A 27,882-nucleotide genomic window follows, 5' to 3' on the forward strand; every position below is an offset into this window, starting at 1 on the left:
TTAATATATACTTTTTTTATTGAGTGATGGGAAAACATTCTACCGATGAACGGTATTTTGCTGCTGTTGTTTAACTTTCCCATAAACACAAAAAACAAGGTTACACAATTAATACTGTATGCGTTCACACAGCGACTTTTACATAATATTAAACAAAAATCTGTCATGTGATAGCGATTCAGCGAGCGACTTTACTACCTGATCCAAGCCATGCACCACAGAGAAACTATTTCAACCGCCTTGTGCTGGACAAGTTATCGTTACATCAGTTATCAGTACACCATTTACCTGGCCAATGACGTCAAAAACGTGTTAGAGCCAATACACATCACGGGACAATACAAGCCAATGCAACATTCTAACCGATTGGCCATTTCAAAACTTCACCATCAATCTGTTCAAACACAGCTCAAAAGCAAATAATATGTTCTACGTTCTGCACAATTATAAAACACTTGGCTAATATTATTACATAAGCAATATACTTTCTAATACATACCGACGCCGGATTGAGTTTTTTTTCAATAGCACCATTTAATCAGTTCAGAAAAATTTCAGAGCAGTATTACAAGCGACGCAAATGAGAATTCATGCCAAAAGGAATGTTTTTAAACTTCAGCACATTTCTCAGCTGTCAAACTGCACAATTAAAGTTTTTTTTGTTATAAACTATTTTCAATGAAACACTATACACACATATATTATATACATCCAGTATATTCACTTACATAGTACATTTACGCATCTGTAATTCTGACTATATAATTTAATTTTATTGTTAAAGCACGCACAACACTAACCATACTGTTGATGTTTCAAGTCTATAGGGACTTTAGTTATTAGCCTTTATTGTACAACAAGAGAGAAGTCCTGCAAATTAGTTCGTCTCAAACCTATCTAATTTGCATGTGGCCACGTCAATGGCAAGGCAGCAGAAATCCACAAAACCACCAATGTATTGCAAAAAAAAATGCGCACGTGTCCGCACATTTTAAGATTCCGTATTCCCTGTTTGTTTTACAACTGCGTGTAAGTATAGCAACGTCAGCTGAACTAACTGTTCTACTTTTTTTCTGCACTCAGAAAAAAAACAATGCTCACGTTAATTTTGTGTTCAAAAACATTGATGGATTGTGTGGAATTCCATTTGATGTGGCTTTAGACAGGCACCCTGGTGTGGGGCATTCTCCAGCTCCTCTGCCAGCCTACAGCATGCTGCTGCCCACCCCAAACATTGTGTTTCTACTACCGACACCTTACGTTGCTCTCCGATGTGTTTTCGGGAGATTGTACCGCTTGTTTGGTTGTAAAGTCGTGTCGCTGCCATTGCTTAGAGCTTCTTCGCGAGACTGAATTCAGTTTCCGAACGAGCTCCTTTGCACGTGAAAGTGAAGCTCTCGGCACGTGCAGCGAAACGTCGGACATCGTGCCAAAACGTGGTACAGCCCGACAGCACATCCAACAGCTCGACAGCACCACGAAAAGGAGTATGCAGTATACCTTTTGTTATCTGCTTCGTATCAAGTGATTCAAAGTTGAATTCCCACATTAGTCTTGCGACGATAAAGACTACATCATTAAGATGTCCTTAGTAGTTTTTTTACTTATCACGTGGCCTATGGGTACTCAAATGAAAAATTATATTTCATTGTAGATGTTTTTTTAGTTTTACATGATAAAATAAAAACACGTTTCATCAAGCTTTGGGTCATTATATATATTAATCATTTATCCCAATGTGATTTATGTATATAAAATATGAATAACAATGTTACGTAAATATTCGTAAACATTATTTTCAAACAATGTATTTAAATTAAAAAAAGCATGTAAGTTGCGAAACGGGATAGCATTATATAAAGCCCAATGCTTAGAAAAAGATATGAAATCATTCAGAGGGCTTTGGTGTTGAATTCTTTCTCCCTGCTCAAGGAATACAGTTAAATGAGACTCTCAGCGCAACGTAATCTGTCCCAATAAGGTTATTTTTTTGTACCTAATCCTGAATTGTGGTTATAGCGTGTTTATCAACAGTAACCACGACTTTCATATTTTGGTATGATAAATCAGTTTCACCGTGTCCCATTATGAATGAAAATATATGCTCAGATATGCTAAAAACATATAAAACCTGTTTGAGATATAGTACATATATTTGCTTTGTATGTTTAACCATGCACCGTCAATATATTTTGCATGTACAGCTATGTGTAAAATATTTGAGTGATTTACTGTTTCCATTAAACATGTACATATATATTCATTATAAGAAACATATTTTCTTTCCCACATTGGATCGGCCTTGTAGGCGAGGATCTTTTTTTTATGGACCACAGTACATGTAATCCAAAATCATCATAACCCTATTTCCCAATGTATTCCTTGTGCTCTGTACAGTAAACTGCAGACAACGTGGATGCACTTTCCAGCATCTCCGTATTTAATTGTAACACATCAGCACACTTTGATTTGGAAAATTATAGGGAACCCCAATCAGGACATCAAGGAAAAGAAGCTAATAGATAGGTCATCCATAAGGATAAAGTGCTTATAGAAATGCAGCTGTGTCACTGGAATAACTGTTGTGACTACCATCATATCGGTAAGACAAAGATATGGTAATACTGTTTAATAATATTGCTGAATCAAATCTACCCTAAGTAATTATATTCATTTACTGTGTGAAGCAGGTCTTATGCATTACGAAATGAAGTTTATAATTTTCCAAACAATGTCGGCAAAAAGAAAATCTAACAAAATTCATGACAAAATTAAATGTTACTTATAAAGTGTATGAGGTAGATTCATCATGTTAAGGTAAAAAATATGTTTTTCTTAAATGCACGCATACACCTTAAATCTTTACAACTAAGTATTTTATTTCACTGCTGTAAATTCTAATTAAAATGTCTCGTAACTAAATTGTCATCCTGAGAAGGCCTGCTCAAAGCGTAGTCAGGGTCAGACCCCATGAATCGGGCCCTGTTAAGTGACCCCGTGGGGCCCTGGGCTTGCCTAGACAGCACAAGGAAGGGCTGGCGAGTGCTAATTTAAATCAATATTCTTTGTCATCGCATCAGCATTTTTTTTTACAGGTGTGAAATAAAAGAGTGATACATGGCTTAATGTGATGCAGATGGAGAAGGGTAGAATATCAAACATTTCTCAGAGGCGACTGTCATCTGAATAGCATTTTGAACAATGGCTCTGTTGTGCAAGGTTAACAATCTATTGGTCCATAACACACATTTTTTGGGTGACATCGCGTAAATATATAAATGTGTCGTTAAACCCACCACCACCCGACACAGCCAATTAGTAAGGTTTGTCACGTAAACAGAACGTGCCAATTCGTCACTAGTACAGCACACCGGTGTGTTGGAGAGCAAAGCGACAACATTTACAATCTGAGTACAACGTTTCGAAAATAATTACAACTAGCTTCATCAGGCAAACAAATCTTAATTCCAGTTTCATCAGGCGACCTGATGAAGCTAGTTGTAATTACCGGCGAAACGTTGCACTCAGATTGTAAATGTTGTGGCTTGGCTCTCCAACACACCGGTGTGCTGTACTAGTAACGAATTGGTATGTTCTGTTTACGTGACAAACCTTACTAATTGGCTGTCGGGTGGTGGCGGGTTTAACAACACATTTATATATTTACACGACCTAACCCAAAAAAACCTGCATCATGGATATTGGTCGCGAAAGCCTACGTGTTAAAATAATATATTGGGTCATAGGGTAAATTCATGTTTTTATGTAACCGTGTTTTCAGAGGAGAGCAATAAGGATGGTTCTATAGTTTGAACTCTCCCAAGTTTCACACACACAATGAGCCTATGCTCTGATTCAGTATAAATGCTTCACTGCCTACAAACCTGTAGCAAGTTGATTAAAATACCTGCAGGGAATTGCCCCTTGGTTGTCATTTAGCAGAGTACAAGAGGGGAAAACATACTCAAGGTGGTTTATGCAACCAGTTATCAAAAGGGGAGACGGAACATGTATCATTCCTTCATCCCTTTAGCCATGCAACCTTTCTCACCTTGAAGTGAGCAAAACATGCCATTTTACTGAAATGTTTCTGAGCAGTTGTGCAAGACTAAAAAAAAACATAAATTGATCAAAATGCCATTTTCATTTTTTACGTCTTGCGAAAATGTCACTTCTGAACGCATTATTACATCAGGAGTATTTTATTATAGAAATAAACTTAAGTTTATCATCAGGGTAGCAGGATAACCATTGGAGGTATGAAATTGCAAAAAGCAACTTCGTGTCAGGGTAAAAAAGTGCAGAAACATTGGGAAGAGAACGTCCGATGTTCAGACACGGTTTGAGCATGGTGAAAACCGACTTGACCTATTTTATATTTATACAGCGCCTTAACTCAAGGTGCTTTACATAGTTCAAAAAGTGGTAACAAAAATAGAGCGATTGAGATGGCAGGAGCGTACAAGGGCCGAGGAATGAGTGACCGTGGCAACGGAGGGCACGTGGAGGTCACAAAAGGGCAGGGGAGGGACCGAAAGGAGTGGAGGGACGAGGAAGAGAATGGGCAATGGAGAAGAGACAATGTGCACAACACAGTTTCAAGTAACTGTGAGCATACAATGAAGCGTGTGTAAAAGGTTTGTTGTGTGGAACTGTAGACCAGGAAGATGTTGTAAATGAGCAAGCTTTATAAATAGTGAACAGTCACGTCTAACATATTAGTCCTTAAAAATTGAAATGGTTTGGCTTTTAAGTCCAAAACCTTTACGGTTTTTCAGGCCATCTGTGTTGGCTATAAAATAATGTATTTCCTTATGCCTATAATAATGTAATATTTCTGCTCATAAGGCTTTAGGAATACAATCGGCAAATTGTACAAATGCATCGGTAATTTAGCACCATCGGTCTATGGGTATAATTTTCCTTTTTGCGTGAGCACTTCTGGAAGAATGAACCACACTAATACTCACATGAGTCACAATTGTTTTCTACCACGTGTATATCCCACTATTCACCAGTATCTAAAGTAGAAAGTTATACTCGTAATGTAAACAACTACCTAACACATATTTGAAATACACTCAGAAAAACAGAAACGCAACTGCAGTACTGCATTGGGTTTAAACAGGGCGATTGATATCCCCAATTCCCCAATATAACAATTCTATTATACCAATTCAAACATGACCTCAGTTTCCATTTACATTATGTGCACTTGGAATTGAAGTCGGTCTGGCCCTGGTTACACAGGATTCATTTTCCATCAAATGATTCTCATTTTATGTTAACACCAGTTGTCTTCTTCTTGGTTCTTTCGGTAAAGTCACGTAGAATGTAAATAATAAAATAATAAAGACCCACCGATCCCAAAGGCTCCTACTCAAGAGTGCGAGTAAGCACTCAGACCAGCCTTACATCACTTTTCCACGACCAAGGGGAAGCGTGTTGGCCAAATTTCGCGAGAAAAGTTTACTGTCTTGTCGGACCGAGTTCCCAAAGCAGCCCTCACATGCCGACCCAACCCAACAGGGCTGTGCCGAGCCGGCCCGGTAGAGCTGGAAGGTGCCAGATTTTTGTCCACTGCAATAGCAGAGCCATACTGCTGACCTCACATGCAGTGCATGTACGACATAAAGCATAAAACTTGCAAGTGCATTAACTCGTGCAACATAAGACGAACGTGATTAGCTCCACATTTGGCCTTGCTTGGACTCAAGCCAAATTCAGATATCGGTGCGAGGCCAGTGATTCGGCTACGTAATTAGCCAGTGGAAAAACCATCCATACCTAGATGGTCCCTGCGCTGGCGTGACTTAGATATGCCAGTGGAAAAAGGGGTACAAGTGAGTCTGCGAAGTGGGCCTGGAAGATCGCTTTCACAAGGAAGCCACGCACTGTTAAGTGGGCCAACCTCGGAAGCAGTCATGACATCGCAGGGTTAATGCAGAAAGATGACGCACGGTCAGTAACATCTCTGGCAGAGTGCAACTTCACAAGCCGCGCTATTCTTTAGAATGGCTTAACATTTTACAACAAATTTTTTTTTTTATTTGTACACAATACCTTGTTAAACGGGAACTTTATTTAATACAGCAGTTAACAGTGGTCGTGGAAACAAAGTAGGCTGTTGCAAACTTAAGTTTTTGCCTCAAACTCAAGATTCAACATTCACACCAGAAATCCCCCCCATCCACTCTTAAGCACCTGATATTTAACACCAACATTGAGCACCATTGAGCACCATTGGTTTAATGTACTGGTGTAATTGGTAACAGGGGGGTGGAGTGGAGAGTTGTAGGTGGGAAATAACAAAAAAAAACACCAAAGGTAGTCTTAGTTTATGTCTGTGGTTTCTTTGAGCACTCTGTCCTGTATCACAGAGCACTTCTGCTAAGCCTTTCACACGTCTGGTGTAATGACTGCACAATACAAACAGATAGAAAGCAAAGTACTAACTTGATGTTGTTCTATGTACTTTTGAAGAAAGTTTTAGCACCATTGGATTGTATAATGCTCTAAAATCGAACTGTTTTACATGATGTTATTGCTTTAGCAGATATACTGTGCTTGTGTGTGCTTGTGTGAGTGTGTGCAGTTTTCCACTTGATCACTTATCATTTCATATGGAATATTTTAAGACCAACTTTGTAAACATAACATCAAATGAAAATATATTTTAAATACACTGTAATAAAGATTTTAGAAAAATATGTTTGTACAAGCATAAGGTGTGTTTCGTATTCACGATAACATTTAAACAAAAATAATGCTGAAGTATTGCATTGTAAAAGTAAATATAAAAAGGCACTGCTAACACCACAACCATACTCCAATGCACACTACACTGGCACCTTTGGAGTTAAACCAACCGCACCACAAGACGTGTCTTTAACCAATGTCTGCTATGGCTTAGTGATGGGTTGATTTTACGGTTTTAGGTTGGCATGCATTACCAATCAGGCTTGCTAGGATTTTAAAAAATTTTTGTCACACTATATGCTTTTCCAGGAGAAAATGTAGCTTCTCTTTAAAAGTATAGTAAGTTTTTATTAAGATTTTGGTCTCATAATAAATCAAAATAAATGTTTTTTTTTTAATTTGAAGTCATTTCTAGCAAGCCTGCACAAAACCAAATGATCTGGTTGCTTCAGCAGCATTTGATAGTTTGCAAAATAACTAGGGAATATTTCAAACGATTAAGGTTTACTGAGCCTTTACTATTTGCTTTTTTTTATATCGGTGAAATGTGATTCCCTATATTTTGCTAACACTAAAACAAGAGATGTGAATGCAGCTGAACTGACGATAATCCCTAAATTGGCAAGTAACGATTTACCTACTACAAACTAGCCGTCACAATTCAGGGGTCATGATTCTGGAATTGATTTCAATATTATTTTGCTAACATATTTTATTCACTGCCTCATTTGTACCGTGTAAACTGTACTCTATTGTATATACTCTCTTGTTGGTGAAGTTTTCTTCATCTGATCTGTCTTATTTGTATTATCTCATTCATAATGACTCAGTCGAATTTTCTATCTTGCGTGTATCCTTTCAAATGTACCCTTTTTTGTCCATCTAATTTGTTTTTCTTATCTATCGGCACTGTCTCGTTTGTTTTGTCCATCTAGTTTCTACGGTCTGTCTCATTACTACCATTATCCCAAATGCAACATTGCAATATAAATTGCTCATAACGTGCATAAATCAAAAACTACATGATGCACGTATCGCTAGTGATTTTAATTGGTCAATTGGTGCATCGTTACATGCCCACTATCTGGTGTGGCACTCAATACGTGTGTGAAATGGCAGTGGCAGATTTAACTTTGGTTCACAACACTGCATCACTCCCAATGGAGATTAAACCCACCATGCTGGTGGTTGGTGGACAGATAATTACATTTGGAGCAGACTATATTTACTTCATGGGTTTATCAAGATTCACGTTCATTTTAAAGTCTATTTTGTTTAACCAGATGAGAACTGATGTGGCCATGATAGTCTCATTGCAAGTGTGACCTGGGGCATTAGTCTGCCAGTAGCGGTCGATGATTGCTATGTATAATCACAAATAAGTAATTTGTGATGCATTATGTTGCACCATTGCTAGATCTGCCTTTTTAAGGAAAAATAAACGTGTTACAGATTGATAAATGGGTTTTAATGCTTGACAGTGCACGTCAGACATTATAAAGTAGACATATGAAGTGTAAGAACCCATATCTGCCTAAAAGTAACGGATCATATTTATATCGTGTGAACCTACCAAGTAGTGCTCAACAGAAGGTTTTAATCTTCAGAGCAATGTATGCAAATTTCTCTGAGCATAAAGTGTGATATGTATGTTGAACTTCTTTTGCACCATATATAGCCAACCGTGCTAATATGTGCAGATATCTTCATTACATATACTGTATATGTGAAATCAAAAGACTGTGTGCTTTTTGTGTATTTTATTCCTTTAAACTCAGTGTAATCATATTTTACTGGAAACCCTTAATAGAGTTAAATAATTGTTGTAAAAAAATGTTATAGATTTTTTTATAATTTCTTATAACATTCACTAAAGTGCACTGTGAAATAAATATAACTATGCTTATTCTGCTTAAGCGAGACAAAAAATATAATTTATATATACTGTATGTTTTATAAAATAGCATTGTTAATAAAATTAACTCTTCATATTTTTTTTTATCTAACCTTTTTCAGGAAAAAAATAAAGCAATCATCACCTGGCCTGAGATAGTAATGAGGCCCTGCCTGGTCTAGTGTGAGGCACAGGTGATGAAACCTATGCAGCACATTCTAATTCATGACACCACGCAATTGAAATCAGTATTTTGCACCAACATTTAAATCCTGCACAAACACATTTTTACCAAGTAAAATTCAGTTAGCAGCATACCTAATTTAATAACAATATCGACGTCTAGAAAAGGCGTTTCTTTCAAAAAACAATGGGGAAGAAGGAAGAAGTGGAAAACGTTGAGAATCTTGTTGGCGCAGACAACCGTGATGACAGTGCTTCATTGACAACAGAAGTGTGTAAGAGACTGCGGCAGAGATCATAAAAAAAAGATCAGATCAAAATCGGACAATTCCAAATTGGTTTGGATTAAGCTTGCCTAGCACATACCTCAACCATGAACATATTCCTGCTTATTGCAATAAAAATTTCAAACGTCAAAAAACAATAACTAAATATAATTAAACGAAATGCGCAGACAACTCCGGACACCGTGACAGCTCAGACAGTCGTCTCGTACTCGTACATCTCGTACGAGAGCGTGACGTCGCGGTACTGGATGGCGGTGGCAGTAGGAGTGAGGAACTCGAGGACGTAGATGTTACCCCGCAGGCGCCGGTCGATGAAGTGCGCGTCCCACGCCGGGTATTTCTTGCGCGGGATGTCCACCCTGATCACGGGCCCCTCCGAGCGGTACTGCATGGCGGGCGAGGGTGGAATGGGCGACATCCGCACTTCAAAAACGGGCGTGTAGCCATCCGCTTCGCTCAGCTCCCTGCTGCCCCGTAGCGCGGCATCAGACAGCGACACTTGGGGCCGTGGCACCAGGTGTGGCGGGCTGGGCGGCCGAGGGATGGTCATGCCATTGAGGGCGGCCGAGCAACAAGAGCCAGGCATCCCCTGAAAGCGTCGGCCGCCCGGGTGAAGGAAGCCATAGTAAACCATCATTATGGCCATCCCCAGCGAGAAACTGATCACACTGAAACAGAGGAGAGGCAGAGCGTAGGCGTCAGTTGCCAAGGGGTCTCTGTTGAAATACCACAGTAGCATCATGGCCGAGTTTTCTGTCAACACGATAAGGTAAAACGCAAACATTCTCCGATGGGTCTTTCCCTCCTTGACGTTGAACCAGCAGAAGATGTAGATGACGCCCATGAGCATGTCGACCAGAATCTCCTCCCACTTGGACATGCAAAAGTCGGTCTCCTCTGTGATGATCCAGAATGTCATGATGCACCAGTGCACCACCAGGAAAATGACAAAGTACAGCTGAAAGATGGAGGCGAACAGAGCAAAGGAGAGGACGCGGGAAAAGATGGTGAAGGCCCTCCAGGACATCTGCAGCAAGGCGCCTCTGTAGCTCATGCGGTGCTTATCATCTCGCGAGTCCCGCAGCGCCTTTTGGTAGGAGGCCAGCACCATGGTGAGCGACAGCAAAGAGGCAGCTGATGACACACCTGAGTGTACAAATAAACATCAGAGATTACCAAGAGGACGTCAAAATAATGAAGGTTTGTGTAAGAGACGCTAAGTAGCAGCGGTGGAATGGGCCATTGCTCAGAGTTGGCAGGTTAGTAGTTTTAAAACAGGGTACATAATGACAAATACCTTGTTTCGACAGACAGTTGGAACTTTTCTGGGTTAGTGCTAGCTTGGGTCTGGTATTGGAGAGCTGCATTGTCATGGCAGCTTAGACCTGCCAAACACATCCCAGACCTTTATTAGCACGTGGGCTCCCTTGTCAACCTGTACTCTGCCAGACTGACCCTGAAGCGATTTGTGATGTCAGATTGATGTGCACGACAATGCACCTACTTAGTTTAACTTCCCAGCTGAGTTACTGCTAAAAAATACAGATGGAATATACTACTGCATAGATTTTCACGATTGCGTTGCATAGCTCTCCTGTATATTTTCAGGTTTTACCACATGTTGTTCGCCATGATGTCCGACATTTCCTTCCACGTTGCTAGGAACCTCTTTAAAATCTGAGAGCTTCTACAGGAACTTAATTGAGTTCCTGCTATTCAATTCGTGAAGAAGCTCACATGCATGTGGAGCATAACATTCATGCTGAACAACTCCCGGTACAACATGAAAGCAAATTGAAGAGCTACAGATGGAAAATTACAAAAAGACTAGAGTTTAATTAAAAAACGTGCCTAAATTAACAATTAACTATAATATATTTAGTTTCAAGTCACTCTCTTGACTGCTTCCCTGCTGCTGGTAGGGGACAGATTAGGAGTCGGCGGGTACAGAGCTAGGGTTGCCAGGCCCGTGGAGCCCCATGGCAAATCTAGCTGAAGCACCAATGTCCCCGGACCATGGTGCTGTTCCTCAGCCAGTTTTGAGCCAGCAGATCCTAGTCTCTCGTCGTTTTGAAAACTAGGCAAAAAATGGCCGCACTACAACGATAACGTTCCAACGTTTAAAGTGGCGCTTGTACACCGTTCTTCGCTCAGAACTGCTTAAGCTCACTTGAATGCTTCAAATGATTTGCATGTGCACGATGGCGTGTGTGATCTATTACACTGCGGGTACTATATCGGACAGGAAGCAGGTAGAGGGAGTATCCAGTTGGAGAGCATCTGTTGGCATCGGGAATTGGACTGGGTCACGCCTGCACACGAGCTGGCAAGCGATTGAGATCACCGGCCTTAGGGGTGCTCCTTTGTCACGGGTAAGCTGGGCAGCTCGTGGAGACAGACAAATGATGACAAATGAAGCATGTTACTAACAACTGCTCAGCTCACATGTGAACTTGACCCAATGAGGACTGTACATATCGTTTCATTCAACATGACTGCATTCACATGAACACCATATTAAGCAAAGAACATAATGATTAAGGACTAGCTATTTTGAAGATAAGTTTAAGCAATTCTATCATACCTGCATAACAATTTTAGGAAGTGATAACACAGCACAGAAGCAAACAATGTATTAAAAGTCGGCATGTAAGGATGCATTTATTCAGATTAAAATCTATCCTTACGCTCATGACACACGCATTGAATCATATGAAAATCTAAACTTACTAAGCTAAACTTTTTATTTTACCAGGTAAGGCCCACTGAGCTATATAGCTCATTTTCAGAAGTGACCTGACCACAAATTATAGCCCAACGAAGTGGCTTATCACGTGGACATTTATAGCAGCCAACTACTCTAAAAGCATATTTATAAATGTGGAGGGAAAAACCAGAGGACCCGGATAAAAATCCACGCAACCACGGGGAGAACATGCAAACTCTAAATATACAGCCATCAGGGTCAGAATCGAACCCATGACCTCCTGTATACCACACGAGGTAGTTAACATCTCGCCACCGTGGCGCAATTACAGTATATCCCCAGCTGGCCAGACTTTGGATTTCGCCTGACTAATCCCGGATAAAAACAAGAGCAAGCTTCAACGTATCTTAAATGCAGAAACATTAAATGTATTTTTTGACATCCAGTATAATTAATCATCTATTACGTAATGTAACATGCATAATAAATTGCACCATCACATGTTATATTGTGTATAATGTAAGATATGTATTACTGGGTGTGAACCGTACTTACCGCAATACATTAGTGGTGGGGTAATAATCACTCTCAGTAGGGTCATTGGGGGCCAACGCGGTGGCAACGTGGTTATAGCACTGTGTTATGAAACTCGGCAACCTGAGTTTGAGTCTCAGCCACGTCAAAGTCAATGGTGAGTGATACCTAATCCAATCCTGCCTTCCCCCACCTCCCCTTCACCAAAACGTAATGCCCAGTATGGTGAAACATGGTCAAATAACCCACATGACTGAGATGGCATGAGGAGCTCTTCATCCATCTATAGCTCTATTTCAGAAGCGACCTGGTCACAAATGATAGCTCCACGAAGTGGTTTATGTGGAAATTTCTAGCAGCCAAATACTCGCATGTTTCTATATGTGGAGGGAAAAACTGGAGGACCTCGAGAAAAATCCACACGACCACCAGGAGAACATGCAAACTCAAAATATACAGGCGTCAGGATCAGCAGGCTCAGGATCGAACTCACGACCTCCTGTATACCAGGTGAGGTAGTTAACATCTCGCCACCGTGGCACCCCTTCACTATTAGATATACAGGTAGGAACAACAGGTTCCACACTGCCCACCAGGGATTATTTGTCTGTCGTGCATATGGGGAGGGGAGGGTGGGGGGTGGGAGGGTTGGGGCTGGGTGGAGAGGGGAGGGTGGGGAGGGGCTGGGTGGGGAGGGAGGGGCTGGGTGGGGAGGGGAGGGTAGGGAGGGGCTGGGTGGGGAGGGTGGGGAGGAGCTGGGTGGGGAGGGAGGGTGGGGCTGGGTGGGGAGGGAGGGTGGGGCTGGGTGGGGAGGGTGGGGAGGGGCTGGGTGGGGGGTGGGAGGGGTGGGGCTGGGTGGGGAGGGGCTGGTCACCCCGTGGTGTCCTTATAAAACTCAACGTTTAACCTACACACTACACTATACACGACACGATACACTACACTTATACAGGTAGGAACAACAGGTTCCACACTGCCCACCAGGGATTATTTGTCTGTCTGTCGTGCACGAATGCGCTGTCCGACCAAGTTCCTACCTGCCCACTCCGAAGGAACGTGTTATATACATCTGAGACAAATTTCAAGATTTGAAAATAGGAGCCCCTGTCTGCAATGTGACAGTTGCCCACTGACATAATATCACCACTACGCGATGCAGCTATTATAATTGTTACACTATTTTAGTTATGAATTAGGCTGTTGGGGTGTTGTTTTTTATAATGTAGCACAAAACAGAGGTATTTATTTTAGGTTGTGACCAATCCATGCTGAAAATAGGGTCAGTGTGTATTGAATATCCCAGCATGGCTCAATACTGAATACTTAAGAGCTCAATATTTCCATTTATATATTTTAAAAAGGTCCAAGAAGAGGATGGAAGATTTTTGGGCATAAATATTAACATAATATGCTCTGAACAAAAAGTTTCAGTGTTTTCAGTGGCATTTTCAGTGATATTACAAGTGGGCATGTACGTTGAACTTCTTTCGCACCGTACGTAGCCAACCGGGCTAATCAGAGTTGCTGCGCTACGAACCCGGTAGCCCGGGTTCGATTCCCGTTCACAGCCAACACCAGTGACGATTATCTGAACTGGTCCTGGGCCTCCCCTAGGTCGACTCAGCCTCAAATGAATAACTGGTGTGGTGTGTAAACATCGTCACTGGGGGAGACAAAGGCAGTCCGGCGTGGTGCTGGCCACCCACCCCCTCTTGTACCGTTCCAGCCTTCATAGGTGCTCGCTAACAGCACTTGCCACAAAAGTCTGTTAAATGCTATACAATTTAATCACACATATACCGAAGTCAAAACATCAAGTAATGAAATTAGTTTTTTACAATGTAATTGAATGCAATTGCATTCATGAAAATGTTCAATAATAACATTATTAATGTGTTGTTGTGATTTGTCCATTGTAATACATTACAATTACTACTTGCATTAATATACCTGTTGATGTAAAATTAAGTGTTAGCAAGTAATATTACCACGAAAAGGCAAACTTGGCCAAATCTAGCCCGATTTGTGTCCAAATACTTAAAGATACAAGCTTATAATAACAATATGGGGAAAATGCCAGAATGTATGCCAAATTAACAAAACCTAAACTACTGGGCATGTTGTGATGGATATACTGCCTTATTCAAAAGTCATAATCTCAAAGCACCATCTAATGCAGATGTCACCATTCATGAATCTTGCAGCCATTGTACAGAAAATATCTGGGCCACCACCGCAGCCCTTGGATTGCTAAGGGATTAAGTAGCTCTTCATGTTCTTAGCCTTTGAGCAAGGCAGCCTTTCCTTTCATTTTTTTCTTTCTTTACAACATAAATAAGCCGAATATTTCCCCTTTCTTAGCTACTCATCCTCCCCCCCCCACGAAGCGACCAAAGGGAATAGTCCTATTTTAACTTAACCATTCAGTTAACATCCAATTGTAAACTGCTGCATGGCAATCTGAGAAACCATTATACCACCCAACAATTCATATTACAGTATGAAAGCCTTACAATATTAGAGCAGAATTCATTTACACCCTGTGGATGCGCAGACCGTGCAAATATGTGTGCACAGAACAGACCACAATTATGAAATCCGCTTTTAAACAAAAGGACTGAAATTACAATGCACGTGTCATATTGTGTTTTACTTTGTTGAATGACACAATATGTAATATACTGACCATATATAAATAAAGTGTGCATTAAAAAAGTGTGAACGGCTTCTAGTGGTTTTAAATATATACCAAATAAAATATATAAATCTCTGTTGATATCATATTTCCACTGAAATGTTTTTTAAAGGTTGTGTTTTTGAGTATGTGATATATAAAAAAAGAAATCACTAAACATATTTTAACGTAGCATTTTGAACTTTTATGAAAGCTGCCAACACATAGTGATTGGACTATGTTTAGGCAGTGCATTTCGAATGTCACTTACTTACAAATATACAAAACTGACCTCATACTGTCTTACAATCAATTTAGGCAAATTTAGAAATGGATATAATTTACTGTTATGGAACAAAAATAATAACGGTGATAAGACATGCATTATATGAACATTCTGGCAACGCAGCGTATACTTGCAAGCAGCTGAAATGTTATATTTTAAATGGGATGAAAATTAAGAGCTAAACTCAGTGCAATGCTGCCACCTGCTGTACTGAGCAGCTCTGGCAACAGACCAACAGCATGCACCAGCAAAGACAAAATATAAATTACAGTTGTTGTTGTTTGTATGTAAACAGGAAACAGGCAGCCAAAATAAGTGATTCCAAATCACTTGCTTTCCCTCTGTTATATTGAAATCCAAGGCAATCTAAAGGTAGACTTTTTATGATATAAAATATAAAACAATGATTTGTAATATCAGCTACTATACAACAATGATGGGGAAAGTCTTTTGTTTGGTTGGTTGGTGGAAGGAGTAGTACATTTTGCAAGGCCATAAGGAAGAATCACCGAGCAAGACCACGAGGAAGAATCATCAATTGACCGAGCTCGAAATAATTGTGAAATCTTTCCATGCAATATTTACGATGTCCCAAAATTGTAGCTCGATCGCAAATAACTGTTATATAAATGGGCAGCTAATGAAACTTTGTGGTTCTCCATTTTCTTGTTTTAAGGTCAAATTACCATTTTAGGCCATCTTACACGTGAATGTACTGCCTGCTTTTCAAAATAATTATTCTTTTTTCAGAATGGCTTCCCACAACCACACCAAATGGTTCTGGCAACACGGGACGGACGTGTCGTGCACTAAGCACGCCGCACAGTGAGCAAGACTTGGTGCAACTCACATTGCAGCGGCTCGACGCGATGGCGCTGGAGCATGATGGAGAGCTGCAGCACCAGCTGAGGCCCGCTCTCGAGGAAGCTCTCCAGCAGGCGCAGGATGCTCACGTCGGCGTACTCGTACATGAGTGCCCATTGGAAGCGGCGGCGGTATGGCCGCCGGCGCTGGCTTTGCACGCCCAGGTAGAGCACGCGCACGTACCTGCGGGACGCACGTACACACACCCACATGGTGCAATACACACGACATAGGGCCAGAAGGTCAAGTTAGTGAGCACGTCACCACCACCGTTCATAGCTGTATTCTCTAAAATATAACAATTTTGTTTTTCAAATCAAAAGTTGGAGGTTCAAAACCGGCTGAGGAACAGCAGCAGCATGGTCTGGGGAGGTTGGTGCTTCAGCTAGATTTGCCATGGGACTCCATGGGCCTGGCAAACCCAGCTATGTACCTGCTGACTCCTCATCCATACCCCCCCACCGGTAGGGAAGGGGTCAGAGAACAATCTGAAACCAAATATATTATAGTTATAATAGGTTTTTCCCATTTTTTATGGCAACAAAACAGGTGTTAAGATGTTAAAACACCAAACTGAAACCTTTTACAAGGAATCATGTCTGTGTTAACCACAATGCTTGTGGTCAGAATGCAAACAAAAAACGTACTCTGATAATATATGCATTGTCCTTGAAACGGTGTTAGAACAGAGGATGCCAAAAGGCGTACAGCCCAAAGACAATGCACAATCAGAGTAACGAGAGCTCGGGGTAATATATGCTTTAACGGTAATGTAACAGTTTAGAGACGAGCAGCTTTGTGTACCATTTGTAAGACAATGCAATGTTCACACTGAATTTCGTACTGGGTACCGTAATTCGCATGGTCCGTGTAACGTTGCTATTCAATTACCCGCGTTCTATGGACTAGCAGAATTTTTTTTTCTTTAAAAATTACCAAAAATGTTGAAGGTGTGTCTTAATATCTGGTGCATCTTCTAGTACACAAGTCTGGAAGTGCCAATGCAATTAAGCGGTACAAGGGTTATTCCACATCACACCATCACATATAGGTAATACCTTGTAAGTGAAATGTTTTTTTAATCTTCCTTTAAATTTGTAAGTCGGGTGATATGAGCTGCTTTCCCAAATGTTCAGCACTTTACCATTGCCCTCGATCCCACAATGTTGTTCACAAGGGAGAGGAGGGAGGTGAGAGGCACTCGTAAAAAGGGTGTTTTCTTGCAAGCATTAAAAAAAACAATACCCCATGACAACCAGAAGATTAGAGATATTAAATGTTGTGCATTCGCTTACATACACTCAAAATACAAACATTTGTTGTTTTATTTATGTTGCATTAAATTTAGCAAACTTAAAAAAAAAGTTTTTATAAAGTCATTGATCCTGCCTTTACATTGCACCGTATTCTCTGTAATATCGGCCTCCAGAGTTGTACCAAAGAAGCAATGGTCTTGGATTCACTGCCCCATATTCACGTGGCACAAGATTTGTAAATATGTAACCAGGTTAGAATCGTAGATCTAAAGATATTTCCATGGTGTTTGAATGTGCTTTGTATGAAATTAGCAATTCAAAATAAAGATGTTTGAGCAATTTAGTGCATTCACGAATTACATTGTAGACACAGTATGTTGCTAACTTCATGAAAATAATACTTTTTTGGAGGCTGATATCAAAGAGAATATAAAAACAATCAGTCCAAATGTTCTGTTTTACGAGATAGAGTTCTAATCTCTGGTCGAACAAAAATAATCTTTGCTGTTTTTGGGGTGTACAAAATTATTCCTAACATATTTATATGGTTTGTCTCCGCAGTGTGCATAAAAAAATGCAAAAAAAAATGCAAAAAAATGCACATCCTTAGCCCTTCATGGTTACAAAGGTGCAGATTCGTAAAAATTGCTGCAAGCATACACCAGTTGCAAGTGCTGCCAGCCCACACTCCCTTGTATATATCACGTGGGCCTCAAAGGCAGTTATAAGGTTTGGAACATTTGAGAAAGCACCTAATTTATCTTGAAAAAAATTACAGGAAAAGCAGACATGTCACTTACAAACCCTGGATGATCAGAAGTGGTGGATTCACCCACAACTGAACAGAATACTGCATTGGTAACACAAATTAACTTAAAATCACAAAAAATGTTCAAGAAAACCAATAAAATGTCATACACTGGAATGTATCATAAACTAACATATAGAACAACTCGTGTACAGTTACAATATTGTGTACTTAAAATATACTCCTTATTGTTGAAGGCTTTAAAACCTTCCCTTAAGTTGCAATAGAGAGAATGCAAGTGTTTGGCAAGAGCATTCAAAATCCAAGTGTGCCCAAGCAGACGATAATGGGCACATGCATAGACTCATACATGTGCTCAGCGAAACCGAAAACGCGCACAAGTCGAAATAACTCGATAAATATAATCACCCAAGCAGCACGGAATTGTGTTGCCAAACATGGCAGTACAGGATCGCAAATGAGCACACATTTGGCACTTGAGTTTGCTTTGTTTGATTGACAGTTGTACCATTAGAGCAGAGCCAACCAAGAAATGAAACAAGACGCTCTCCAGTACTAAACGTTAAGATGCTTGGGCAGCATACAAAATAAAACAAACCCACAGAAATTAACCTTTGGGAATGCCTTAATTCTAGCACAAATGAAAAAAAGAAACATTTCTGCATGTAATGAGGCTCGGGTCTGAACGTCTGCATTCTTGCAAGAATTACCAGTCATGTACCTATGATATACCAGTCCTGCATAGACTACAACACAATACAATAAACACTACCCACTTATGTGCGTTACTTCACGTAAACATTTTAGTCATGTCCATGGTATCGCCCCCTCCCCCCCCGGAATAAATCCAAGCAAGCCGAGGTGGTGGAAATGTTGAAGGTGCATCCTAGAAAGAAGTACACATACAAACTGGAATAGGATTCTGAAAAAGTCACAAATGGTCATTTAGAATAGTCATATTGCAAACTACTCATATATTTTTATTCAAAGCTTTCGTGACTGCAGGGATTCATATTATTGGTTCTTTCGGTAAAGTCACGTAGAAGGGAAATAATAAAATAATACAATTATAAAGCAATACAATTCTCACGACGTTTCGAAACGTGACTTTACCGAAAGAATCAAGAATATAAAAAAATATATATATATAATATTCATATATTGTAGTAGAAAAAAGGTGTTGACTTCAGGGATTAAACTGGATAATAAAGTTTTACATTTTATAAATATATTACTGTAACTTTGAAACCACCCCTCTAATATACAGAAACATGCAGCATCATTAAAATGTTCCCTTTCACAACCTCTGTCTAATCGTTGTTTCATTACAGACTGAAAGCTTTTTCGAATCATGTGCATATCTACAATAGAGCTTGCGTTATCCTAGACGGTTGGTTCCAAGGTTTTTACAATTTGCCATACAAATCTTTACGAGTAACCAGGAGTTATATGGCTTTTACTTTTCTTGCTTAACTTCGTTTGGGAATGGCTATGATCACAGTTTTTAAAACAATACGTTAAAAATGATCTCTAAATATAGTGGCTGCCCTACATGTGTAACCTCAAGTATTTTCAATTTATGTCCATCACAAAGCAATAGACCGTGCCATTGTGTGAAGGGACATGCAGACACTCACGCGCAATCATATTCAATGGCACTGAGTTTATAAACAAATCAAATTACGCCATTTAGCATTTACTCTGCAACTGTGAGAAGAACAGCAATATTTCCAGTCGTAGATACTGATAGCAGTGCTTAAAATGGATTAGAATTCAACTCGTAGTTTTTTCCGTAAAGTTACGTAGGTAAAATTTTTTTTTGAAATTAAAATTAATAAAAATAAAATTATAAAAATCACGACGTGTCCTCACCGAACTCTAAACAGATTGTATTCCCCCCCTCCCCCTTAACTTGTATTTAAGAAATTGCATCTTGGAATCCCTGCCTCACTTGATACAGCAAATCTGGCTGTGATGGTCCCACCTGATGACGGAGACTTGTGTTGCCTCCGAAACGTCGTGATTTTTATTATTTTATTTTTATTAATTTTAATTTCATTTTTTACCTACGTGACTTTACCGAAAAAACTAAGAGTATGAATCCTTGCAGTCACGAAAGCTTCAAATCTAGAATTAGAATTCAACTGTTACAGGTCCGCTGACCATGGTAGTTAAATTAAACATATCCCTCCCTCTATGAAGCAGATCATATGCTAGTTAAGAGCCCTTTAATTCAGAGCCAAACACTGACACAATCTTAAAAGGAAAAAAAGCATGTATTCCCCCTCCAGAGTCAGTTTTATTTATCGCTAATTGATATTAAAAGCAGCAATTAATGTAATGTGTTAGCAGTTGCATAAAGCCCTGTCGATTTATTTGCACTGTTGTATATATTTATATTATTATTACTCTCAGCAATTATATTGCAAACTAATTAAACAGTCAAGAACATGACACACATTATATTCCGTATGATTAGGTGATAATCTCATATTTTAAAGTAAAATAACACCGTTCAAATTATTTCAAATATCATCTTTACAAATCGTTAGCTACGTGATAGTTAACAGAATTTTAGGAATGAAAGTGTAGATGAGATTTACTCAATGAAATTACCAAATGCAAGTTTTAAAACACAAATAATTTAGACATTTTAAAGTGTGGCCATGTAAATCAACTCGCAGAAAGCGTGCTGAGGTCCAATTCCCCATACCCCGCCGCACACCTCCCATGCACATGCCCGTCCGTTCTATTACTGTACAAGAGGGTTGGCATCACGTGCCAGGCTACTGGAAACGAGAGAGTTGGTAAGATCGGATAAGCAGCACCGGGTCATTGAGCTGAAGTCGCCAAATTCTTGGAAAAAAGGTACTTATTTCGTAATTTGGCATGAAGCACATTTCAAAGGCTTTCAAAATGACACCTCGTTCCACTGCGATTGTTGGTGCGGTGTACGAGAAGTTTTCAGGACAAACCTACAGTACACGCATACGGATTAGATGTGCTCTCATGTTAAACTCATTTTATGCTCTGGACATTACTCAAGCAATACGCTCAATTACAACAATCAATGAATGTTGTTAAAACCATGTAAAAGACTCAGGCCAAAATAATGGAGTAAACAGAAAATGGACGGGGACATGACTGACTGCCTTTAAATTCACCTACGGCACATACTGCATGAGCAATAATATGCATCCTGCTATAAAAATGGTGACAAAAAAGAGAAAACACCCCACATGAATACCTAATGAGGAATAGGAAATCCTTTTTTTTTATTGTTCTATGAAACAAAATAAGTGAAAGTTTAATAGGCACCAAGGAACTTCTCAACTACATGTTTCTGGACATGTTGTACAGAACAATGTCTTTTTTTATTTTCTCATTCTCTCCAAAGTACTGGATGTAGTGCACTGAACAACGTATTCCTCCTCACTCCCCCCCCTCCCGCACACGCTAAAGGACAGAACACATTGAACAGAACAATCTGTTCTCGCGAACTTGCATTGTGCAGCATGCTCTGGCTAGCGCTATATGCCCTCCACAAGACTCCTCTGCTAAAGGCTCCATGCATTAACACTGTGCTGCATTCTCATCATAAATGCACTGCTTTTCCAAGAAACCATTAATAATGCATTTATCAGTTTTAAGAAACATTTCCCCACGCTGAGAAAAACAAAGTGGATGCAGTTTAAAAGCCCAAGACCGATAACGTACACGCAACACCACTTATTTAGCAAAGTTGAAATAATAAAAGACACTGCTATATTTCTATGCCTTACTTTTTGTTAAAGATACAGGAATGATTGGGCACTATTGCCGACTTGAAGCTATCTGGACCGCCACGTTAATTTATTCTGGTTAAGCCCTAATTGTCGCGAAGGACAGGGCTGTCTGAGAACCTTTAATGACATCAATGCGTACAGCACATTTACCCACTTTCACACCCCTCAAATGCCTTAAAGTTCACAAAGAACATTGCAACGATTTTTTTAAAGATAACAATTTGTTTTTAGAAACACTTGTGCTCTGTTCACTATGCAAAATATGAACGCATCACTTGAAATAAATTATACTTTAATGTTACAACTTAAAATACGTTCGTGATTTAGCGAAGGTGTTACTTTATGGGTCAACTTTGGGTAATCCATAATTGTAATTATCGTGGACCTCGCATGAAAGACTTACAGTACTGAGTCACTTCAAGGCCTTACGGGTTACACAGTCTACACGACCACATTACAATCACCTCCAAACATTTGTAAATTGTAAAAAAAAAAATGCTTGCATATGCTCCTGAAGAGACCATTCTATTAACATCTTCCTCTCATGAAAATATATATGGAAGATGTATTTTAGATTCTCTTGGTTCAGAGAAACACATTTACCAGCTATTAAGCCACCCATTGAAGCAGATCATCCGGTTTAAATATGCGGTAAAATGTTAAACTGTTTAGGAAAAACATGTAAATGCAGGGCTGTTTAGTGTGAGAAACTAGCTCATGACCTTGACACTGGAATAATACATTGCTTCCGAATATATAAACTTTGAGACTCACTACTATAAGCATTTCTGCTGATAAAAAAAATGGCACATACAGTATATTTTATCCCATAGATTACCGTGGTTTGGTTTTCACTCAATTTCATACACATAGGTAGAAAAGTGTATTGCTGCATAATGTTAATGTGGTGAAATCCATCTGATTAAGCTGTTGAGGTGATACACTTGAAATGTGAAACGAGTCATGGATTCAACACAAAAATACACTACTTCCTGGAGCATACAATGTTATCAACTGTCAAACACGAAATTTCCATCATAAGATGTTATGTAGGATGGTTTTAGAGAGGGGTGGGGCGGGGGTACTCAGATCAGTATTGTTGGTGCTCCTAACTCCAGAAATGTCACTCTCGTTGACAGACTAGACAAGTGATCAAGTCTGTTTTCGCAAAGGTGAACCCCCCCCCCACAATCAATGTCCAGCAAGGTGTGCCCAATGATTCCGATGATATCTCTAAGCCTCACCAGTCACAAGCACCCACATTACTAATCACAAGCACACACACGTCTAATCCATCTGCAAATTCAATTGCTCGCGATTCAGTTTTCCCCAGGAACCTCACCTTAAGGCCTTCTCCTCAAAACACCCCATCCATCTGTTTGTTTTACCCTCCTAAATGTCAGCTCAATCAATTCTGAGTCAGTACTCATCCACAATTACCTGCAAGGGTTATGACTGGCAACCTCTGTTTTCACAGATACTTACTGAAGCCACCTGCTATGGCTCGCTCCTCCAGCAGAGGTGATGGAATTCTTGTAATCTCTACACTGGACAACATTGCAAACAAGATGTTCCATCTCAAGGGGTTATCCAGGTAAACAGTAAACGCTCAAAGTGCCCCTCTTCTGAGTATCAAACTCCCACCCAACACCAACCTCAAACGCCCTACTGTCGACCATTCACCAAAGGCAAACCCAAACTTCTAATCAGACTCTTTTAATATCGGACCTTCGTCTGGGGTTTCTTCTCATCTCCACTTATTACTGGTGATTTAAATACGCGTGCTGAGTATTCATCTAAATCCATCTGAGCCACTTTGAATTACACAAGCAAAATTGTTCTCCTTGCCCTCAAAACAGCTGTTGTTAACCCCATCCTGGAAAAACCCTACACTGGACCCTAATATCTTTGGATCTAAAACATCTCTCTCCTTAGAAAAGTCCAAAAAAATGCAATCTTCTCCAACCTCTCTAAACACCTCTCCCTCCTTGAGCTGCATGATCCAGGCCACTCCACTGAAACCATTCTTCGGCACGTGGTAAATTACCTTATTCTGAAGATAACGTATCGCTTTCACTCCTAATTTGCCTCGACTTCCATAGCCAATCTCAAATCGTGCCTTGATGTAACCTCATTGTGGATTAGTTCCAACTTTTTTTCCAGAAAAATGTTGCAAAAGTTTTCGACATCAGAAAAAAGTGCCCACTCAGTAAAAATTCTAGTTTGGGATTGCACCTCCTAAGCTGTGCCATTACACTGTCAAAAGCTGTCAGTAACCTTGGGGTTGTCATTAATCCGGAGCTCTCCTCCCATATATTTCAACTCTGAAGGACCTTCTACCTCCACCTATACAACATATCCCACATCTGCACCTTTCTCGCAGCACCTGCAACACCTGCTGTTAAAACCCTGATCCATGCCTCTCTCCTCTACGGCCTCCCCAAATTCCGCACGTACAAACTTTATATGATACAAAAGGCTGCTGCTAGACCCCTCACCGGCACTGTATGAATGCGACATTAACACCCCTAAAATGAAACTAGATTCGAAGCTTTCGTGACTGCAGGAATTACTCTTTGGTTCTTTCGGTAAAGTCACGTAGAAATAAATTAAATTAAATAATAATAGAATACGACGTTTCGATTGCAACAATTTTACAACAAAGATAGACAATAAAGAAAGATAGGATGTAAGATCCACCTTACTTACCACAACCTTCACCTTACACCACCATCAACATCCCCTCCACACATCTTACACCTTACCTCCAAGCTTGTCCGAGTTGCAGAGCGTGGACGAGGCCCTGCCAGGCCCACACGCCGGCCCGGCAGCACGGGCGCAGCGCCGAGGTCGCCGAGGCTGCAGAAACCGCTGTGGCCGAAACCGAAGACGATGACAGGGCGGAAGCAGAAGCCACAGCTGCCCGGCTTTGGGCTCCAAAGTCTCTGGCAAACCAGCGAAAGCTGAGGGCCTGCACGGCGAGAGAGGGCCCGAGCACGAAGGCGAGCGTGAGCGCAAACAGGGCACGCTCACCGCGGCCCAGGTAGCTCAGTGCCAGCATCACGTCCGTCCCCACGTCCCAGAGTAGCACGGCCAGGGCCCCCGCCACCCAGGCGTAGTCTGGTGCGGCGACATTGCAGCGGCCAAGCCGCTCCCAGCAACGGCGGCAACAGTGCGATCGCCAGCCGCAGTAGCACGACAGCGAGTCTGTGCAGCGGCACACGGCCAGCGAGCTCCGGCCCTCGGCGCTCACGCTCACGCTGCCCGCCCTCTGCTGCTGCCCTTGCTGCTGATTCTGTAGCAGTCTGCTCAGCACCTGCCCACCTTCCACGAGTTTCTGCTGAGCAGACCACTGCTGCCCTTGAAAGTGCTGCTTTCTCTGCTGCTGCTGTTGTTGTTGCTGCTGCAGCCTGCTCAACACCTGGCCTCCTTCCACAAGCTTTTTCTGCTGCGCGGGCCACTGTTGTCCTTGAGACTGCTGCTGTTGTTGTTGCTTCTTCTGCTGCCCTTGCTGCTGCCCAGTCCAGCTCTCTGCCGCCATGGCTCGCCACAGACTTCTTTGCTCATATTCTCTTCACACCCACCACTCACATTTTTTTTCTTTTTGATACTACTTAAAAAAACTGGAGGTGGTACGGTGCTGGTGTTACTGCTGCTCCTGGTTCCTGGTGAGAAGCAGTGTAAGTGGCCGATGTTGAAGAGAACTGTGGACAGACAAATTGTGTTAACATCAACATCACTTAATATTTATATTGCAGTTGCCATGCAGTACATCTCAGGATGCCCTGTGGCAAGGGACCCCTGGTGAGGCACATGGTGAATGCAGCACTGGTCAGCAAGAGGACATTAGCTGCCAGGAGGGGGCAATGTTACTATGTGATCTCCAAATTAAGTCATTTTCGAGTGTTTTTAAAATTAAATTTGATAAATATGGAGCATGCACCATGTCCCGATATTTTTCGAGTAATGTTATGGGATCTTAAATGGTCACTTTAAAGCAGACAGAATGGTTATTTTTTTAATTTACGGTCATTATACATGCAGGGTTATCCAGGGTGGCAACCGGGCCTGAACCACAAACGTCTACAACAAGCGGAAAAAGTGCTACAACTTGCCAATGCCACAACCTCATAAGCACCATCATCACCTTCACCACCGTCAACTTTATTATCACAGTTATCATCATCAATGCTACTGTCAATACAGCTATAATCAAGATTAGCCAATACGATAACCAACACAATCATCGTCCTTAGACTATTACTATTATAATAGATAATTATCTTCACCATCACAACCATCACCACCATCTTCATCGCAACACGTATCACAACAAAAATCACTAGCACTGTCTGAAATCATTACCACCACATCTATCAACATCACCACAATCTGACAACGATTTTTATCATTCCAATCACACCATCATCATCGCCACCAAGATAACTACCATTACAATCTGACTTATCCCGTAAAACTATTTTCAGGCCCAAAATCATCACCATCACTTACGTCTTTACCATTACAGTCATTAACATCGCACCTGTCATGCCAATTACCATTACCACTATCATCACCACCACCCATCATCACCATCACCAACAGAAGATCATGTTTACTACCATCATTACAATCACATCCATCCTGTTCACTACTTCATCAATGAGATTATCACCATTACCATCATCACCATCATCACACCAACGCGTAGATAATTTACCTAGATTATTTCCACTACCAACATCGCCATTCATCCTGACAAAAAAAAAATACTGCCATCACCAGCATCACACTCACATCCATCACCACAATCATGACCATCACCCAGATCATTACCGCTTCGATCATTACTATCGCATCCATCTTCACCAAAATCATCAGCAAAACCATCACCACTACAATCATCATCACCATCACCTAGAATGGATCATGAGCATGACAGTACAGAATTCCCATCACATTCATCAGCAGCAAAACAGTCACACCCATAATCACCATCACAACCATCACCACCAAGATGATTACCACTACCATCACTTCCATCAGATCCATGCTCATCACCAAAACCATCACTAGCCATAACCAAGACGCAAAGGATGCATTTGTCATTACATTACCAAACACACATACAATATACAGTACCAATTCATCGCATAATACACGAAATCATAAATTTTCTTCAGAAAAACGGGTTAATCCCATTTTTTTTCCATCTCACGAACAAAAGCAATAATTAGAACAATTTTAAACCGCTGACCGTACATTTGCCACACACGGAGGGAATACGAAAAAAATCAAAGCGCCCAGGTCAACGCAACGTCAAAAAATCGCCACAGAGAAGCGTTGAACATCGCAAAACGGACACAAAGATCCCGCACGAAAGCTTGCACACACAAATTCGCACGCACAAAAATGAACCCAGGATGCACAAGAATTAAAAAAAAATAAACAATTAACTCGGACATTAACACGGCTAATGAGAAATTATAACGAGAATCAAACCCGGCTTACGAGTTCCTTCTGCTCACTACTGTTCATCATTCCCCTTCAGTGCACGCGCATTCGGGATGACGCAATCCCCCAGCCACGGATGACGTAATTCTCCCCCGCCAACCCCTCCTCGCGCACATGACGTCACCGCGAAAGGCTGAGCAGTGACGTCACCCGCCGCTTTGTTCCCCCACGGTCGAATGACATCGCGACTTGAAGCGATGGGCGATGACGTCATTTGCACGCGAATTTTGCCAGTGCCCGCCCCTTTGACGAGATAGGCGGTGACGTCACACAACAAAGGTGTTTCACGCAGGTGGGCGGGGGGGGAGTCATTGTGGCATGGCTGTCCCCTTTTGTGGCAGGGCTGCCCCCTTTTGTGGCAGGGCTGCCCCCTTTTGTGGCAGGGCTGCCCCCCTTTTGTGGCATGGCTGCCCCCTTTTGTGGCAGGGCT

General features: G+C 41.0%; 1 protein-coding gene across 2 annotated transcripts; it reads right to left on the reverse strand.

Annotated features, from left to right (window-relative positions):
- Positions 1–27,522, reverse strand: LOC144931692 (XK-related protein 6-like). Of its 2 annotated transcripts, none has more exons than XM_078855860.1 (4): positions 27,450–27,522; positions 24,704–25,642; positions 16,115–16,311; positions 1–10,209 (listed from the first exon to the last, which is right to left on the reverse strand). In XM_078855860.1, the coding sequence occupies exons 2-4, from the start codon at positions 25,477–25,479 to the stop codon at positions 9,254–9,256; spliced, it is 1,929 nt and encodes a 642-aa protein (XP_078711986.1). In that variant the 5' UTR covers positions 25,480–25,642; positions 27,450–27,522; the 3' UTR covers positions 1–9,253. The 2 variants fall into 2 exon arrangements, with proteins under 2 accessions (XP_078711986.1, XP_078711987.1); XM_078855861.1 differs by lacking the exon at positions 27,450–27,522 and adding an exon at positions 27,347–27,439.
- Positions 27,523–27,882: the final 360 nt, after the last annotated feature.

This window comes from Lampetra fluviatilis, chromosome 4, assembly GCF_964198595.1.
Source record: "Lampetra fluviatilis chromosome 4, kcLamFluv1.1, whole genome shotgun sequence".
In the NCBI taxonomy this organism is placed as follows: domain Eukaryota; kingdom Metazoa; phylum Chordata; class Hyperoartia; order Petromyzontiformes; family Petromyzontidae; genus Lampetra; species Lampetra fluviatilis.

Excerpts from the sequence above, each read along its gene's own strand:
- LOC144931692 (XM_078855860.1), bottom strand. The coding sequence starts at position 25,479 with ATGGCGGCAGAGAGCTGGACTGGGCAGCAGCAAGGGCAGCAGAAGAAG. Across the intron at positions 16,312-24,703 it reads CAACTCGGACAAGCTTGGAG|GTACGTGCGCGTGCTCTACC; the intron begins GTAAGGTGTAAG and ends TGCGTCCCGCAG. Across the intron at positions 10,210-16,114 it reads TCGCGTCGAGCCGCTGCAAT|GTGTGTCATCAGCTGCCTCT; the intron begins GTGAGTTGCACC and ends TTGTACACTCAG.